Source organism: Perca fluviatilis, chromosome 17 (assembly GCF_010015445.1).
Source record: "Perca fluviatilis chromosome 17, GENO_Pfluv_1.0, whole genome shotgun sequence".
NCBI classification, from domain to species: Eukaryota; Metazoa; Chordata; class Actinopteri; order Perciformes; family Percidae; genus Perca; species Perca fluviatilis.
Genome location: NC_053128.1, coordinates 35074160 through 35094845, shown reverse-complemented (window position 1 = coordinate 35094845; position 20686 = coordinate 35074160). Strand labels below are relative to the sequence as shown.

Sequence of the window (20686 nt, the reverse complement as noted above, 5' to 3'; positions counted from 1 at the left end):
TCATGCACAAACGGAGAGATGGCAGAATGAGTGGGATACCAGTGCTGGACCAGCACCCTGAGCAGTTGGGGTATAGTGCCTTGCTTTGTACTTTGGTCCATACTGAGACTTGAACCAGCAACCCTCCGGTTCCCAACCCAAGTCCCTACGGACTGAGCTACTGCCACCCCTAAATGAGATACATGAAATATATAGATTACAAAGAAATATGTACATTACAGATCAAATGACCAGTATTTAGACTACTTTAGAGATCATGAATAGTTTGGGGTGTGGCTGACTGTAAAGTTAACCTGTGTACTAAACAGAATAGGGGGACATTGTGTACAGTGTTACCATTGCTGGCTGTTGTTACCATGGGAACCTGTTGGCCATCACACTGTAAAAAGTAGTTAAATGTTGGTCTGTCTTTGTTCATCTTAGCTGTGGGTCTGGTTCTGGATGGAGGTTACATCGACAGCAACCAAAAACCAGAGTCAGAGTTCTTGTATTTGTTCACATACTATAAAGATATTCAGAACTTATATGATCGTTAAATTATCTGGAAAAGTTAAATGTTTATATATTGAACAACATTGAGAATGTCAGTAAGAAAAGCTTTAGAAATGTAAATTTAAATTTGGGGAAATGTTTGGTTGAGTCTCATTCAGGGCATGGTACAGTCCTGAATGTTGACACAGAAAAGCTCTTTATTGGAGGTGAGGAAGATACCAGACGTTCATTTAACTAAACTACCATCATAGTCTTCATCACTGAAATATTTTCTCTTATTAAACTGGGAAATACTGTTTGAAAATGTTTCTGATAAAACATAAATCTCACCTTTATGTTGTATGTCAAAGTTGGTTTTTGATAGACATAAACATTTGCTGTTTCCTGCTTTCTGATTTCCAAATGTCTCTGAGCCAGTTTGTGTGAAATCATGACCACAGAGCTTCCTCCCTCTCTTCCTGTTTACTGATGAAGTCAAACTGTTTCTCTTAAACCATGTGACCCCAGATGGTCCTCCTCCCTCTCTACTGATATACTGTATAAACTGTTCTCTTCTCTCTCTGCCTCCTCTACATCACAGACCAACAACACTGGTAAGAACACTTTAGAACTGGAAATACTTTAAAATGATCAGATCAGGAGGTAACACCAGATATAAATGCATGAGGAAAATGTATTTGACATAACTAATAACTGAACATACTACATTACATTCATATGTTTTATTATTTTCTTTCTTCCAGACAGTGTCCATAGTCACCTCGTCACCGAGCTTCAGGAACTTCAGATCCATTTCTCTGGACCTCTTCCTGGGTTGACCTGGACTTTAAACACACAGGTATGGATCACAGGTTGGAGGGTTTTCTGTCTTCATGTTTGATACATCAGCTACTGCTCTGCTCCTGAGATGAACAGGTTTTTCAAAGGTGTCCCTAAAATAGAAAAGAAGAAGTAGTAAAGTGTTTAAACTGTTTGATAAGTGACCATAATGTGAAATGTTTAACACCTCTAACTGTGCTGGACCCCTGTTGTTGGTCGAGCATTTAAAAAGACTTAAGTTTCTAAAGATGGAGTATAGAGAGAAGCTTCCACATACAGACACCTCTGATTTTACCTCTGGTTAGTGTTTGAACTTGATACAACTTGATAGATGGCTCCATTTCAGATTAAAATCATTTATAATTTTGAATCAGGATTATCTGTTTAAAGGATGGTAAACAGACAGTTTAAGTCTTTTCTCTGTGAAAACATCACTAAAGAGATAAACTGCATGTTATGGTTTCTCTCTCAAGAAGAAGTTATTAACTCAGATTAAAATGATGTCATAAATCAGGAATGTAACTGATGTATGTTAGAGTCCCCTGACCCCCCACATATCAAACTCACTGTGGTTGATCACTGTCTTCTACTTCCAGAAAACTTACATGGTGAAGAGAGGTTTGTTACAACACTGATATATACTCACGTAAAGGATTATTAGGAACACCATACTAAGACCATGTTTGACCCCCTTTCTCCTCCAGAACTGCCTTAATTCTTGGTGTCATTGATCCAACAAGGTGCTGGAAGCATTCTTTAGAAATGTTGGCCCATATTGAGAGGAGAGCATCTAACAGGTGATGGAGATTTGGGGGATGCACATCCAGGGCACAAAGCTCCCGTTCCACCACATCCCAAAGATGTTCTATTGGGTTGAGATCTGGTGACTGGGAGAGAGAGAGGACAGACAGGCAGACAGACAGACAGACAGAGAGAGGACAGACAGACAGACAGAGAGAGAGGACAGACAGACAGACAGAGAGAGAGGACAGACAGACAGACAGACAGACAGAGAGGACAGACAGATAGAGAGATGAGAGACAGAGAGAGAGGACAGACAGACAGACAGACAGACAGACAGACAGACAGAGAGACAGACAGATAGAGAGGACAGACAGAGAAAGTCATATGAATCAGAATCAGATTATTTTATTGATCCTTCAGGGAAGTTATTTAGTTACAGTTACTCACATCAATAATACGTGTATAAAGTATGAAGTAACATAGCTGCAATAGAACATCAATAAAACATGTATAAAGTATAAAGTAACATAGTTACAATAGGACATAAATAATACATGTATAAAGTATAAAGTAACATAGCTGCAATAGGACATAAATAATACATGTATAAAGTATAAAGTAACATAGCTGCAATAGAACATCAATAAAACATGTATAAAGTATAAAGTAACATAGTTACAATAGGACATAAATAATACATGTATAAAGTATAAAGTAACATAGCTGCAATAGGACATAAATAATACATGTATAAAGTATAAAGTAACATAGCTGCAATAGGACATAAATAATACATGTATAAAGTATAAAGTAACATAGCTGCAATAGGACATAAATAATACATGTATAAAGTATAAAGTAACATAGCTGCAATAGGACATAAATAATACATGTATAAAGTATAAAGTAACATAGCTGCGCACAGGACATAAATAATACATGAAGTAGAAAGTAAGATTATGTTAAAAAGATAGTTTCAAACATTACTCCAGATTAAATTATTAAAGAATGGTTCCTCTCATGATTGATATCTATTTTAAGTATAAATAAGTACAGTATGAATATAAGTATCAGTGGGTAAATACCACCTTGATACATGTAGCTGATAACCCCCCCAACCCCCGGACTTTCTTCTACCCGCCAACTGTGCAATATTTAATATTTAATACCATTGATAATACTGATAATACTGTGCAATAGCATTACTCTCATTGTCCGATATCTATTACTCATTGAATATGATCACCACTATTGAACAATATTTAAATAATGTGCAATAACTCACACTGCATATCACACTGTATATAAAAACATACTTTTTTATTTTTTTATATGTATATAGTGTGTCAGAACTGTGCACCTTACCCTCCTTTTTTGCACTACTATTTTATTACATGTTATTACATTTTCTACGTTCATGTTGGCACTGCAGAAGGAGTTGCTTTTATTCTCGTTGTACATGTGTATAATGACAATAAAAGGCATCTATTCTAAATTATTGCACCGAGTAATTATTGTTTAAATTGTATTTAATGTGTAGATATGTGCTGTGACAGAGTAGAAAGGAGGAATTATATATTAAACTGAGACATATCACACATTTCAGCTGGCTGGGATTGATATTTTCTATTGGAATTGTTTATATTATTATACCTTAAGCTTTGTGATAAATGTTCTGCTGAATGTTTTAATGTTCATATCTATGTTATCATCCCTATCTGTATCTGCAGGTGTGTGTGTGTGTGTGTGTGTGTGTGTGTGTGTGTGTGTGTGTGTGTGTGTGTGTGTGTGTGTATCTGTGTGTGTATCTGTGTATCTGTGGGAGTTGCAGCCATCTTTGATGCAAGCCTGCTAATTACTCCTAAACCTAAATTACATTATAACTCATTTGAAAGTCTTGTTCTTAATCTTCAACATCCAAAATGGAAAACATTACAGCCAATTATATTCGTTGTTATTTACAGGGCTCCAGGTCCGTATTCTGAATTTTTATCTGAATTCTCAGAGTTTTTATCATGTTTAGTCCTTAAATCAGACCAAGTACTTCTTGTAGGTGATTTTAATATCCATGTGGACGTTGACAATGACAGCCTTAGTACTGCTTTCAACTCATTACTGGATTCAATCGGTTTCAGTCAGAGTGTGCACAAGGCGACGCACTGTTTTAACCACACCCTCGACCTTGTGCTGGCATATGGTATTGAAATTGAGGATTTAATAATATTTTCGCAGAATTCGGTATTATCAGATCATTCTTTAATCACTTTCGAATTCTTACTACCTGATTATATTAAATTAGATAAAAGCTCCTACACCAGATGCTTATCTGACAGTGCTATAGCTAAATTTAAAGAAGATATTCCAACAGCATTCGACTCTATGTCATGCCTTAACATAACAGAGGACCTGTATGTTAACCTCAGTCCCTCTCAAATTGATGCATTTGTAGACGGTATTACGACATGCCTACGGACGTAACCTTAGACTTCCGCCGCCCCCTGAAAAAGAAGATGATGAAGCAAAGGAAACTAGCACCTTGGTATAACTCCCAAACTCGCAGAATTAAAACAAATCTCGCGAAACCCTCGAATAAGTGGCGTTCCACCAAGGTGGAAGAATCTCGGTTTGGATTGGCAAGAAAGTCTCAAAACCTATAGGAAGGCCCTAAGAAAGGCCAGATCAGACTATTACTCATCACTAATAGAAGAAAACAAGAACAACCCAAGGTTTTTTTCAGCACTGTCGCCAGGCTGACAGATAGCCACAGCTCTACTGAGCCATCTATTCCTCTAGCTATGAGTAGTGATGACTTCATGAGCTTCTTCAATGATAAAATTACAACAATTAGAGATAAAATTCATCACATTTTACACTCAACTTCTAACGGTTCACCTTAAACGCAGAGTCGTTAGAAATAAAGACTAGTCTCGACATATACTTAGACTGCTTTTATCCTATAGATCTTCAACAATTAATGTTAAAGATATCCTCAGCTAAGCCATCTACCTGTCTCTTGGACCCCATCCCAACGAGACTACTCAAAGAAGCATTACCTGTGGTTAACACCTCATTACTAGATATGATCAATATGTCTCTATTAACAGGTTATGTACCACAGTCATTTAAAGTAGCTGTGATAAAACCTCTTCTGAAAAACCCAACCTGGATCCTGAGGTCTTAGCAAACTATAGACCTATATCTAACCTTCCTTTTCTATCCAAGATCCTTGAGAAGGTGGTTGCTAATCAGTTATGCGATTTTCTACATAGCAACAGTTTATTTGATGACTTTCAATCAGGATTTAGAAAGAATCATAGCACAGAGACGGCACTGGTGAAAATTACTAACGACCTTTTAACTGCTGCAGACAAAGGTCTTGTCTCCATTCTTGTTTTACTAGATCTTAGTGCTGCATTTGACACAATTGACCATTCAATCCTGTTACAGAGATTGGAACACTTGGTTGGCATTAAAGGAATTGCTCTGAGTTGGTTTAGGTCCTATTTCTCTGATCGATCTCAATTTGTGAATGTTAATGATAAATCCTCCAAGTACGCTAAAGTTAGCCATGGGGTTCCTCAAGGCTCAGTGCTTGGACCAATTCTATTCTCCTTATATATGCTTCCTCTAGGCAATATTATTAGAAAACACTCAATTAACTTTCACTGTTATGCGGATGACACCCAATTATACTTGTCAATCAAACCAGACGAAACCAGTCAGCTAGCAAAATTTCAAGAGTGCATTAAGGATATAAAATCCTGGATGACCTATAATTTTCTGATGTTAAACCCTAACAAAACTGAAGTTATTGTGCTGGGCCCTAAACACCTCCCGAACTTCATTATCTAGAGATATAGCTACTCTGGATGGTGTTGCCCTGGCCTCCAGCACCACTGTTAGAAATTTAGGAGTTATCTTTGATCAGGATATATCCTTTAATGCCAATCTAAAACAAACCTCAAGAACAGCCTTTTTTCATCTTCGTAACATTGCCAAAATTAGGAATATCCTGTCTCAAAACGACGCTGAAAAACTAGTCCATGCATTTGTTACTTCCAGGCTGGACTATTGTAATTCCCTACTGTCAGGTTGCTCAAATAAGTCTCTTAAGACTCTCCAGCTGATCCAGAATGCTGCAGCGTGTTCTCACAAGAACTAAGAAAAGAGGATATTTCTCCTGTATTAGCTTCTGTGCATTGGCTTCCTGTTGAATCCAGGATTGAGTTTAAAGTCCTTCTCTTGACCTACAAAGCTCTAAATGGTCTAGCACCATCATATTCTAGAAGAGCTCCTAATACCCTATTGTCCCACTAGAACACTGCGCTCCCAGAATGCAGAGTTACTGGTGGTACCTAGAGTCTCTAAAAGTAGAATGGGAGCTAGAGCCTTCAGTTATCAGGCTCCTCTCCTATGGAACCAGCTCCGATCTGGGTTGGGGGCAGAAACTGTCACCTCATTCAAGAATGAACTTAAAACTCTCCTATTTGATAAAGCTTATAGTTAGGGGAGTGAGGAGTTGCAGTGTTCACCTAACTGGCCCAACTGCTTCTCTTCATAATTGTTAGATTAATAATACATAACAAAGTAGAGGGAGGCAGGCCAGCCAAGCCAGATCCGGCAGGGGGAGAGTTCTAAGCCCGAAAAAGCTACCTCTCCTTATGACCTGTCTCTCTTAGTTACCTGTTATAGTTACGCTGTTATAGTCCTAGACTGCCGGGGGACTTCCTTCCTTTGACACACTGAGCTGCTCTCCCCTCTCCCTTTCTATTACTGTTTCTATTACTGTTACTATTACTATTACTATTTTTGTGCAGCCCGTCCCAGAAATGCTTGTTACTAATCCTAGCTTCTGGGGAGTTTACTCCCGGAGTCCTTATGCTTTTTCCCAAGCGTATTTCCTTGGAGAACGTTGGCACCAAGACCCTGGTTGCAGCTGTCGCCGTGGTCCTGCTGCATTCCCTGCTGAGCTCAGCGATGCCCTGCAATGTCATGCTGCGTCCTGCTGAACCCTGCAGCTTCCCGCTACATCCAGTCACTGTTCCATTATTAATGTGACTACTATCGCCACTGTTCATCACACCCCCAACCGCTCGTGCAGACACCGCCACCAAGAGCCTGGGTCTGTCCGGAGGTTTCTTCCCAAGAGGGAGTTTTTCCTCGCCACTGTCGCACTGCTTGCTCTTGAGGGAATTACTGGAATTGTTGGAATTGTTGGGGCTTTGTAAATTATAGAGTGTGGTCTAGACCTATTCTATCTGTAAAGTGTCTCGAGATAACTTATGTTATGATTTGATACTATAAATAAAATTGAATTGAATTGAATTGAATCTTTCTGGATGAAAATACATATTCTGCTGTTTCTGATGCAGACCAGTGGCAGAGCCAAGATGGAGGCTGACTGATGGCTCTTTTGACAAATCACATGCAGTTGTATCAGAGGAAAGAGTGTTTGCTCAGCCAATAAGATAAGCCAAGTGGGAGGGACTTGTATTGAGTGTTGGAGGACGAGTCCAGGGAGGCCAGGAGGCCCCTGAAGGCCCCTGGAGGCCCCTGAAGGCCCCTGAAGGCTAGGAGGCCCCTGAGGGCCTGGAGGCCCCTGGTGGCTGAAATTAGTCTGATTGGCTGACTGATTTAACCTACAGTATGTTGTTATCAGAGAGGAACAAACAAGTGGTGGTGAGAGCCTCCAAACCAGAGACAACACATCTCAGAGCTGTTTACCACCGTTTAGAGGACACATGTCCTTCAACATGGTAACCATAGCAACACGCTGCACTCTCTCTTGAGAGCCGTGTCAATGCTTCTCTGTTGAGAAGCCTTGACACGGCAAGACATAGAGACCGTCTATAAACTACTACACAAAAAAGATAAAACAAAAATATTTTCAAAATTATGAATATGCTTATTTTTTTTAAAGTAACTGCTGTAGTAGCAGGAGACAAGTTATAATTGAGGTAAGTTTGGAGACCCTACCTTATTTAACCGTTAAATTAATAAACATTTTTGCATCTCTTTTCCGTGTTGTACTTTGTTAGCATGGTAAGATCTGGCGAGCTCCAGTTTTCTCCTCCCAGATCAGTCTGGCACCTTGAGTAGAGAAAAGTTTGAGCCGTTCGCCAAACGACCGACCAATCAGCGTTGGTTTTGAGGCAGGTTAGGTGTGACACAATGAGAAGCGACTGTTCAGTCTAAACAACGTGGCGGCTTCCACGGAAGAGATGAGCGTAGCTATCGCAGCAAGTTTTGGACCGTCCAACATGTTGAATATGAGATCAGTATTATTGTTGATGTTGGCTGAGGTTAGTTTCCTCTGCTGCTCTAACTCAGAGTTTTCTTTTAATCTGAAAGGAATAGAGAGTTTTTAAATGTCAGAAATCTAAGGGGAGTCTAGTTCTCCTCCCAGCTGCTGCAGAGAGGAGCTGAGAGGAAACACCTGGTGTGTGTGTGTGTGTGTGTGTGTGTGTGTGTGTGTGTGTGTGTGTGTGTGTGTGTGTGTGTGTGTGTGTGTGTGTGTGTGTGTGTGTGTGTGTGTGTGTGTGTGTGGGTTTATTCTGACGATGTGTGTCTCTTCCTGTCTCCACAGAACCTTTCTGATCACATCAGATCACAGTTTGATTTAAAGTCAGCTTCTTCATCTCTCTGAAGAGGAGATCTCAACACTTCCAGGAGGACCAGGAGACCTCTCTCCTCATCTGTCTGAATTAATGGATGAAAATGAAGTCAGAATGGTGCAGGAGGAAACAGATGAAGTCAGAAGAGCAAGATATGTTGCTGGAGGAGTAGGAGCAGCAGTAGGAATAGTAATCCAGCTCCTTGCAGCTCCGGTCACTGGGTGGGGTAATTTAGCAGCAGTAGGAGCGATAGCAGTAGCAGCAGGAGCTGTATTAGGAAAGTTAGCAGTAGGAGGAGGAAGATGAGCTGTGGTTGTAAATGCAATAAAAACAATAAAAGAGAACAGAAGTGTAAATAAAGTAGAAGAGCTGGGGAAAGAGTTCATGGAGATTGTTGAACCATTGAAGAAGGACCTGGAACAAATAAAGAAGATGTGTGAGAAGTTGGAGGAAAGATCAGCTGAAGATCAGTCTGAAATCACTCTGATACACGTGGAGGACTTTCATAAGATTATTAGAAACGTTTCTGAAGAGAAATCACAATTTTGGCTGATCTGTGTGGCAGAGTTGTTAATGACTTTAATCAGATGAAGAAAGACTGTTTGATCATTTATCTAACATACTGGACTTTATGTAACTGAATCAGATGAACAATAATACTTAATGATATTTGATATGTTGGACTGTTGATCTCTGGTTTAATATTAAATTTCACTCACTGTTGGCTCTTGGACTGAGACTGAATTATGTTGTAAGTATAGAATATTATATTTACTTTCTCTAAACATGGTGCTGCTTATAATTCTGTCTGAAACATGATTATGTTTCTGTCAGATCCAGAGCAGAGAAAACCAGTCTGATGAACTGTGAAACATAAAGTGATGCTAGCTGAGAATAGATGAGCCGTGTAGTAACGTAGCAACACCACAAGATGGCAGCAGCTGCATCTGATGCACCGTGGGGGGGCCCTGCACATGTTTCACAATAAAAGCCTGGATAGAGCCCTGCACATGTTTCACAATAAAAGCCTGGATAGAACCCTGCACATGTTTCACAATAAAAGCCTGGATAGAACCCTGCTCATGTTTCACAATAAAAGCCTGGATAGAACCATGCACATGTTTCACAATAAAAGCCTGGATAGAACCCTGCACATGTTTCACAATAAAAGCCTGGATAGAACCCTGCACATGTTTCACAATAAAAGCCTGGATAGAACCCTGCACATGTTTCACAATAAAAGCCTGGATAGAATCCTGCACATGTTTCAAAATAAAAGCCTGGATAGAACCCTGCACATGTTTCACAAATAAAAGCCTGGATAGAACCCTGCACATGTTTCACAATAAAAGCCTGGATAGAACCCTGCACATGTTTCACAATAAAAGCCTGGATAGAACCCTGCACATGTTTCAAAATAAAAGCCTGGATAGAACCCTGCACATGTTTCAAAATAAAAGCCTGGATAGAACCCTGCACATGTTTCACAATAAAAGCCTGGATAGAACCCTGCACATGTGTTTCACCAAAAAGCCTGGATAGAACCCCGCACATGTTTCAAAATAAAAGCCTGGATAGAACCCTGCACATGTTTCAAAATAAAAGCCTGGATAGAACCCTGCACATGTTTCAAAATAAAAGCCTGGATAGAACCCTGCACATGTTTCACAATAAAAGCCTGGATAGAACCCTGCACATGTTTCACAATAAAAGCCTGGATAGAACCCTGCGCATGTTTCACAATAAAAGCCTGGATAGAACCCTGCACATGTTTCAAAATAAAAGCCTGGATAGAACCCTGCACATGTTTCAAAATAAAAGCCTGGATAGAACCCTGCACATGTTTCACAATAAAAGCCTGGATAGAAACACTCTCTAAACTCCACAAGTTTGTCAAAACCTTCAGTGAAAAGTTAATCAGCTACAGTCCTACAGGTGAGACACTGCTTCTGTTTAATTGGTTTCTCTGATCATGTGATTTCAGAGCAACTGAGCTGAGCCTCAGAATGAGCAGCTTCTGCTTCATGGAGATTGAAGAACTGGGGAAAGAGTTCATGGAGATCGTTGAACCACTGAAGAACAACCTGGAAGAAATAAAGAGGACAGGTGAGAAGTTAGAGGAAACATCAGCTGAACTTCAGGCTGGAATCACTCTGACAGACATGGAGGAGTTACAGAGGATTATTAGACAAGTTCCTGGAAATAGAAGAGAAATCCGGATTTTGGCTCATCTGTGTATCAGGGTGGTTGATGACTGTGAAAAGATGAAGGAATCACTCAAAGGCTTCAAAGAAGGCCTTCTTTGTTCATAATTTTTCACTAAATCTGCAGTTTGAGATATAGAACTAAGAGAAAGAGTAAGAATGTGGTGAGCATGTTTTATCATGATCGTGAGAAATGACATAATCCTGACACCACAAAAAACATTCAAAAGACATTCAAACTTAAAATTAAATATTTTTGCAATTTATGGTAACTAATAGAAGAAAAAATGTTTTTTCTTTCACTGTATGTATACTAGAATATTTTGGGTTGATGTTCAACCTTTTTATAATAAGGAAAACTGGGCCATCAGTTCAAGTCGAGTAGAAGGTTAAAATAAAATGTTTCCAGATGATAATGAATGAAATGCTACCAGTTCTGGTCTTTGTTTTCATATGAAAAAGTGTTAATGTTATGGTTATTTGTTTTTTATTACCAGTGAATTGCAGAGGTGGAAAGTTAATGATTAAAATGATTCACGTTAATGTAACAAAGTAGTTTTTGTGTACTTCTACTTGTACTTTTTAAAGTAGTTTTTAAAATCTATACTTTTACTTAAACCTACATTGTGTAATTTTTCGAGTTGAAAAACACGTTTGTTCTTTCACCAATATGTGCTCATTCATGTGTAATTACTTCCACCAACTAATCAAAGTATTCTCGTAAGCGTAGAATCTGACATTCAGAATCACTCAGAATTCATACGGGTGAGTCGCTCGAAAGACGGCCGCCATGTAGCCATCCATCTTGATAATACATTAGTCAAAAGAGAGACATACCTCCATCTTGATAATACATTAGTCAAAGAGAGACATACCTCCATCTTGATAATACATTAGTCAAAGAGAGACATACCTCCATCTTGATAATACATTAGTCAAAGAGAGACATACCTCCATCTTGATAATACATTAGTCAAAGAGAGACATACCTCCATCTTTAAAATACATTAACCAAAGAGAGACATACCTCCATCTTTATAATACATTAGTCAAAGAGAGACATACATCCATCTTGATAATACATTAGTCAAAGAGAGACATACCTCCATCTTGATAATACATTAGTCAAAGAGAGACATACCTCCATCTTTATAATACATTAGTCAAAGAGAGACATACCTCCATCTTGATAATACATTACGCAAAGAGGGACATACCTCCATCTTTAAAATACATTAACCAAAGAGAGACATACCTCCATCTTTAAAATACATTAACCAACAAGGGACATACCTCCATCTTTAAAATACATTAACCAACAAGGGACATACCTCCATCTTTAAAATACATTAGCCAAAGAGAGACATACCTCCATCTTTAAAATACATTAACCAACAAGGGACACACCTCCATCTTTATAATACATTAGTCAAAGAGGGACATACCTCCATCTTTATAATATATTAACCAAAGAGAGACATACCTCCATCTTTATAATATATTAACCAAAGAGAGACATACCTCCATCTTTATAATATATTAACCAAAGAGAGACATACCTCCATCTTTATAATATATTAACAAAAGAGGGACATACCTCCATCTTTATAATATATTAACCAAAGAGAGACATACCTCCATCTTTATAATAGATTAGTCAAAGAGGGACATACCTCCATCTTTATAATATATTAACCAAAGAGAGACATACCTCCATCTTTATAATACATTAACCAAAGAGAGATATACCTCCATCTTTATAATATATTAACCAAAGAGAGACATACCTCCATCTTTATAATATATTAACCAAAGAGAGACATACCTCCATCTTTATAATACATTAACCAAAGAGAGACATACCTCCATCTTTATAATACATTAACCAAAGAGAGACATACCTCCATCTTTATAATACATTAACCAAAGAGAGACATACCTCCATCTTTATAATACATTAACCAAAGAGAGACATACCTCCATCTTTATAATACATAAACCAAAGAGAGACATACCTCCATCTTTATAATACATTAACCAAAGAGAGACATACCTCCATCTTTATAATATATTAACCAAAGAGGGACATACCTCCATCTTTATAATAGATTAGTCAAAGAGGGACATACCTCCATCTTTATAATATATTAACCAAAGAGAGACATACCTCCATCTTTATAATATATTAACCAAAGAGAGACATACCTCCATCTTTATAATATATTAACCAAAGAGAGACATACCTCCATCTTTATAATATATTAACCAAAGAGAGACATACCTCCATCTTTATAATATATTAACCAAAGAGGGACATACCTCCATCTTTATAATAGATTAGTCAAAGAGGGACATACCTCCATCTTTATAATACATTAACCAAAGAGAGACATACCTCCATCTTTATAATACATTAACCACATAGGGACATACCTCCATCTTTATAATATATTAACCAAAGAGAGACATACCTCCATCTTTATAATATATTAACCAAAAGAGACATACACTCCATCTTTATAATATATTAACCAAAAGAGAGACATACCTCCATCTTTATAATATATTAACCAAAGAGACATACCTCCATCTTTATAATACATTAACCAAAGAGAGATATACCTCCATCTTTATAATACATTAACCACATAGGGACATACCTCCATCAAATTCGGACAAACCTCTGCCTTTCACCCTCTTACACCTATTGGCACCGTGACGAATGCCAGGGGGAGATTACTCGCCAGGGAATCGAAAAAGAGAATTAAAACGGCAGCGCGACAGGCAAAGCAGCAATACCAAAGTTAATATTGGAGTGGCTAGGACAACTGCGTGGAAACGAGAGAGATACTAAGAGATCATTTTGGGTTCGGCCACCTTAGGAGTTAAAACACGCTCGGAATGGGAGAGGCCTGAAAGTAAAATCCGGTTTGTTGTCATATACAATTTCACTGCTAGATTGGAGAAATTCTTACACAATGCAGCTTTAAGTGCTTCCAGTATCCTGGGGCCCAATCTCTTAATGGTGTGCACCGTATTAAGTAAGATGTTTTAAATGGTGATGAAAAGTGACTGCAGGGTTGATGGAGGTTTTACAACCATGTCTGTCAAGGGAGAAAGTCACCCCCCCCCACCCCACTGATAGGGGGGTCTGTAACATACTATTTCTACAAACTATTTGCTTAAATAGACCTTTTCTAACATACTGCTGATTCTGTGGTGTTTGCTCTTCAAATCTGATGCCTGCAGTACATCATAGAGGCATCAGATGAGGCGTCAATTATCACTTTCAGAGCGTTTGGGCCTTTAGAAACCCACCCTCCCAAACCACCCCTGGGTGAACCTTGTGACAAACAAGGTGACTGAGCATCTACCTGTTACTGTATGTCCACACCAATCATCATTCCTGTGCTGCTGTTACACCCTGAGCTGAATGAGTGGGAGTGGTTTGATGGCACAGAGCCAGTCAGTTCCACATAGACCAATCCCATGTCTCTGCTAAATCTTACTGCCAATCAGATTTGGCTCGTTGAAATGTGATGTCAGAGAAACGACTCAGAGACCTGCTTCGCCTGCACCGCCTCACACAGCTGACAGACGGACTGACTGAGCACGCTGCCTGCAGACAGAAAGGTAAGAATGCTGATTTTAAAAAGCTGACACCCAGCGGGACCACTTGATGTGTTCATCAGCAGAGAGGGGACAAAGAGAGAAAAGTTAAGATTGTATTTGATTAAGACAATGCACATTAATGAACATTTCTGGCAATGCACCAGTGTTAGCTGCTCAGCTAATTTTCAAATGTAGTCCTAGTTGCATGCATGTCTTTATGGTGGGAAGAAACCACAGCACCCGCAGGAAACCCATGCAAGCAAGGGGAGAACATGGGTTCTGGGTTAGAACCCAGAACCTTCTTGCTGTGAGGTAGAAGTGCTAACCACTGAGCTACCGTGCTGCCTTTAAAGTTAGTTAAAGTTAAAGTTAGTTAAAGTTAGTTAGTTCAAGTTAAAGACAGACTGAAGTTGGAACAGAGACTGAAACCCAGAGAGGCCTGCTGTCAGTCTGCTCATTTATCATTCAGGTGCAGTTTACAGCCGTTTCTTGCAGCTGACCTGTTGTTGTGTTTTCTGTCTGTCTGTTAATCAGCTGACACTTCTGTGTTTTACAGCAGACTGGATACTTTATGTGTGTCATATTATGATTTGATGTGCAGCTCTGCACCTTGAGAATCACTGCTGCTTAATAGAAAGTATTTTGGTGTTGCTATTAATATTTCCATACACTTTACTTTGGGCGTTTCCTAATCCCAATAATGACAAGAACAGACTTTCTAGTTATTCTAGTTTGTAGTTGACGTGTTGAGACGATGTAGCCTGATGAGGTCATACTCAGATTCTAGTCAGAATATGAGTCTGATACTGCTCCATTGGGATGTGATTATGGGGCGTGTTTCAACTGAAAATTCCTACAACCTACAACCAATCAGAGCAACAGAGACAGATGTCACAGAAGCAGCTTTACATTACTGTTAATCATCGTATAAAGCCCGCCCTGACAATGTGATTGGTCCAAACTGCTCTGGTTGGAACATACTTGCTCCACAACGGATCAAGTCCAGACCGAACTTCCCCACCTCAAATGTTGTGGGCGGGACTAAGTTTGGCTGTATGGAGCTAGAACAGTCTCAATAAAGATAAATGCACACACTACATTCACATATGCACACAGAGGATTCATACATGCACACACATGATTCATAAATACACACACAGGATACACAAATGCACACAAAATTCACAAATACACACACAAAATTTTAAAAGCACAGAAGATTCACAAATGCATACAAAATTCATAAATGCACACAAAATTCATAAATGCAAACAAAATTTACAAATGCACATAAGATTCAGGAATGCACAGGACAAGATTCAGAAATGTATTTCTGATGCACACACACATATATCTTGATTTACAAACTGCTTGCGGTCTGTGAGCTGTGAAGCATTTCAACTCACAAATGCATTTTTTTAAACAGGGAATGATCTGCAACCAATCAGATATCTCCCTTTTTTAGCCAATCACAACAACGCATTCCACATGGGGGGGGGGGATTGTTTACTTATCAGCCAATTGAGAATGAGGAGGTGTTGTCACGGCACAGCGCCCCGCCCCCACAGATCCCCCTTCCTCCATTTTGAACTGCTCATGTTCATTGTTTATGTTGGTTGCAGAGGTCTTTATTCTAGAGACCTCAGATTTATCGGGTGGCTGCAATTAGAAGAAAGGACTTTACTTTTGACCTAATCTCCCAGTCGATGGGAGTGTGTTCTCTGCATATTCATTCGGGTAATTTCTCTTAAAATGTGTTTATAAATCCACGAAGTGCACCTAGCTAACGTTGTTGCCTAGCCTGCTAGCTAACTACAGTGCTAATTAAGCATAAGTGAATACACCCATGCTAATCATTTAACACAAGGCTGTTAGCTGGGTCGTTGTCTTTTGTGCCATTTGTGTTTGTAAAGTTTAATGTCCGGTGGCATTTTCATCTCTTTTTATAAGCAGTTACTGTATATGCGTAACATTAGCAGTGATTTAGAAATGTGTGTTTATCAGTTGTAGCTGCAGGATGGGAGGTAAAGCTGCACCTTCTTTACTTCACTAGCAACGTTAAATGAAAGCTAAAATGTATAAGTAGTTTCTCATGTGAAGAGCATTCATAACGGTAAACATTTGTCTTGTGTTTGCTGCTGTCTTTTAACAGGGACTAAGGAACAAACGGAGGCTGTAATAGCATCACCAGAAGGGAGAGATGAGGAGGAGAGGGAAAGCAAAAGACAAGCAGGGAGGCAGAGGCCAAATAAAGATGTTGAATAGATTATTTGCTATATTAGAGATTGCAGTTTTTGGGCATATATATATATATATATACATATATACATACACAGGAAACTTCTAGCTGAATAATTATACTCAGATGCTACCTGTTTTAATAACTAGTTAGATATACAAGCTCTTAAAAGACATTAATGAAACGTGTATCTTTATTATAACATTTATTCCAACATGACTATATACTGTACACAAGTATATTACACATGAAGCAACGATCAGACTCAGCTGCTGATGATGGGGTTACTTCCAGGCTGCAGACAGAAGGAGAAAGCTTTAGGTTAGTCCAGTAGTTATCCAACCTGTCCTGGTAAGATTAGGTTAGTCCAGTAGTTATCCAACCTGTTCTGGTAAGATTAGGTTAGTCCAGTAGTTATCCAACCTGTCCTGGTAAGATTAGGTTAGTCCAGTAGTTATCCAACCTGTCCTGGTAAGATTAGGTTAGTCCAGTAGTTATCCAACCTGTCCTGGTAAGATTCGGTCAGTCCAGTAGTTATCCAACCTGTCCTGGTAAGATTAGGTTAGTCCAGTAGTTATCCAACCTGTCTTCGTAAGATTATAATTGTATCACAAGTATATTTTAGCATACTGTAACATCAAGGTACTTAATGTAAATGTGTCGTGGTGAGGTTTATTTATCATGGTCTTAACTGACAACTGTTGATCATTTAACACACTTAGCTACACCTAGCTCTTATGTTGGTTGTAGCTTGTGCGTTTACAGTACTATTTAACCTTTCTCACTTGCAGTTTACTGCATATCATACTGCCTGTGGCAACCTCCATTAGCTGGTAGCGTTTACCTTGTTGTAGTTGCTGATCATATTTTGCACTGCATTTGTTTGAAAGCTAGAAGCTACTGGACAATGGGCTAATGTTACATACATGCAGTAAACTACAAGCTAATGTAAACTGTTAGCTACTGTAAACTTAATGTAATTAAGATTAATCAATGCAATTCTCCTTACCGGTAAGTGTTATGACAACTACAAAGTACAAACATGAATGTTTGAAAAGTTTTTAATTCATTGACATGGGATAAATAAGAGAAAACGATAGCCTATCAGTGTCCGTAATGTTACCTACCTTCGCACATTGTGGCCAAAGTTACCGACAGAATATTCTCCTCCTGCAAGGAGACTGACGCTGATTCACTTTCTCCATCTCAACAAAACAAATTAAACAGCCCAGTTCACAGTTCCACATCCATTTCTTCAAGTGTTTTAAAATGCAGCGCTCACACTGTTGCCCCCTATACAGTCTATGATTGCCCCTGGTTACCGATAGTGTAGGTATCATGGATGTATTAAGAGAACGGTAGGTATGCCGAAATGGTGGATGGGCTAAGGCCATAGGCTCAGGCCATAGGCACCTCCCAAATCGTAACGTATGTCATGTGGGGTGCGTTCTTGTGATTGGCTAAAACAAGGGAGATATCTGATTGGTTGCAGATCATTCCCTGTTTAAAAAAATGCATTTGTGTGTTGAGCCACGTCAGGGGAGTCTCAAAATTCACACACAAATACAATGAAGTTCACAGACCGCAAGCAGTTTGTAAATCAAGATATATTTGTGTGTGCATCAGAAATACATTTCTGAATCTTGTCCTGTGCATTTCTGAATCTTGTGTGCATTTATGAATTTTGTGTGCATTTGTGAATCTTCTGTGTGTGTATTTATGAATCATGTGTGTGCATATGTGAATGTAGTGTGCGCATTTATCTTTATTGAGACTGTTCTAGCTCCATATCCGCAGGTCTGAGACGCAGGTAGCCCAGTTGCTTTTCACCGACTGCAAGAGCCAGGCGGACCCAGTGCATGCTGGGAAACGCCGGCCTCTCAGCTGATCGAACAGCTGATTGGTTCAGAATCGACTCAACATGATGACGTTTTATATAAACCTTTTATTGATTTTGAATCGGAGGGATTTTAACTGCTATTTGTCTGATTTAAAGGCTTATTCTGTACAGAACACATGTTGTGAGGCTGATAGTGATGTTTAGAAGTCAGAGAGACTAAAACTGTTCAGATTACAGATCATCTACAGTCTGTTGTTAATTAAAATCAGCAACAGATCGCATGTAGAGAACTTTGACAGCTACTCTGTCATAATAAAATCAACTGGAGACTGTGTACAAGCTGATATATGGGTCAGATAAGATTTTATTAATTCAGAATTGGACCACAGTGTTTATGTCACTTCCTGTTCAGCCTGAAGGCTGCTGCAATCAGCTGGAAAACTTTCCGACTTGAGAGCGGATTTTTGTCACCGCCCCCCACTGCTGCCGCCTGCTCTCGTCTACTTTCCAGGCGAGGAGCAGTTCATCTTGAACGAGCCTATTGTGTTCTTGTTCGTACTGCACCCTATCCCCAGAACAGAGGCCGCCTGCTGGGCTCCAGAATCAGAATCAGAAAATGATTAATTGCCAAGCAGGTGACACTTCCAAGGAATCTGCCGTGGTTGTTGGTACACACATAAACATGTTAAACCATTAATATTAAAAAAACAAACATTAAATACAGAAATAAATATATACATATAACTGTTACATTAAGAAAAGAAAGACAAGGCTGTATGGGTTAGTGATAAAATGGTTATGTGTGATGTCATCAAACTTTATTGGGCTTCTGGTAGTAGAATGGACCTCTATGAATACACTGACATAACATGTCAAGATCTATGCTGTATAAAGTTATGAGTAAGATACAAATATGTTCATGGTTGCACTGGGAGGGAACTCTTTCTAAAAGGCTGTTAACACCCAGCAGAAACTCTTCATCACTGCTCACACACACACACACACACACACACACACACACACACACACACACACACACACACACATCACTGCTAGGATTTAAAGTCTAAACAGCTGGCAGCAGGGCGGCCATTTGGTGTCTGTGGAATCAGCATTTCCTTATGCTACTTAAAGCATGCTACTTTTTGTATGTGGTTGTGTTGTGTGTATTTAGTTGTGATGTGTATATAGTTGTGGTTTGTGTGTTTGGTTGTGTTGTGTGTGTTTGGTTGTGTTGTGTGTATTTGGTTGTGTGTGTATGGTTGTGTTGTGTGTATTTGGTTGTGTTGTGTGTATTTGGTTGTGTGTGTATGGTTGTGTTGTGTGTATTTGGTTGTGTTGTGTGTATTTGCAGCGTGTTTGGTAAATGCTGCTCATATAAGTTAATATTAGATATTTCCCTCACATTATATAGACTGTATATGAATCATACTAACTCTGAAATAAACCAAATGTATGTTTTAAAAGCTGTAATGTTTAGATGTTCTGTTGGTGGGAATGGAGAGAAGCTGCAGCAGAATGTACCTGAGTGGAGCTGGGAGGAAACACCTGTGTGTGTGTGTGTGTGTGTGTGTGTGTGTGTGTGTGTGTGTGTGTGTGTGTGTGTGTGTGTGTGTGTGTGTGTGTGTGTGTGTGTCTGTGTGTATGTGTGTGTGTGTGTGTGTGTGTGTGTATTTATTCTGATGATGTGTGTCTCTTCCTGTCTCCACAGAACCTTTCTGATCACATCAGATCACAGTGTGATTTAAAGTCAGCTTCTTCATCACTCTGAAGAGGAGATCTCAACACTCCAGGAGGACCAGGAGACCTGGAGATGGCTTCAAAACCAAGAAGAAGACGGAGCAAAGAACTGCCTCCAGATCTGTCTGAATTAATGGGCCAACTTAAAAATCATTCAGCGTCATTCATCAGAGAGTTTGACAACAATGAAGACAGGATGAGACAGATTAAAGGAGAGTTAGAAGAGACCACTGCTGAAGTCAGAAAGATGCAGAAGAGATTAGCAGCAAGAATAAGAGCCATTATTCTGGCAGGGTTAGTAGTAGCAGCAGCACTAGCAGTAACAGCAGCAGTAACAGTAGCTGATGGAGGAGCAAGGAAAGCATCCACAACTCTTACAGCA

At 39.2% G+C, this 20686-nt stretch overlaps 1 protein-coding gene and 1 long non-coding RNA gene across 4 annotated transcripts in view; both read left to right on the top strand.

Moving 5' to 3' along the window:
• The first annotated feature begins 872 nt into the window (after positions 1-872).
• On the top strand, positions 873-9393 carry LOC120545340. The gene is made up of 3 exons (XR_005636664.1): positions 873-1085; positions 1236-1330; positions 8642-9393. It is a non-coding gene; the product is annotated as an uncharacterized LOC120545340 (long non-coding RNA).
• Positions 9394-14453: 5060 nt separating this feature from the next.
• The window catches only part of LOC120545308, a 43698-nt gene continuing 37465 nt past the window's right edge, over positions 14454-20686 (top strand). Inside the window, exons 1-2 of one of the 3 annotated variants that reach the window (XM_039779550.1) lie at positions 14454-14506; positions 20276-20686. The exon at positions 20276-20686 is cut by the window's right edge and continues 1035 nt beyond it. In XM_039779550.1, coding sequence (XP_039635484.1) covers positions 20378-20686 — 309 coding nt within the window. In that variant the 5' untranslated portion in view covers positions 14454-14506; positions 20276-20377. The remainder of the gene's footprint in view (positions 14507-20275) is intronic. The other 2 variants (XM_039779551.1, XM_039779554.1) reach the window with 2 other exon arrangements.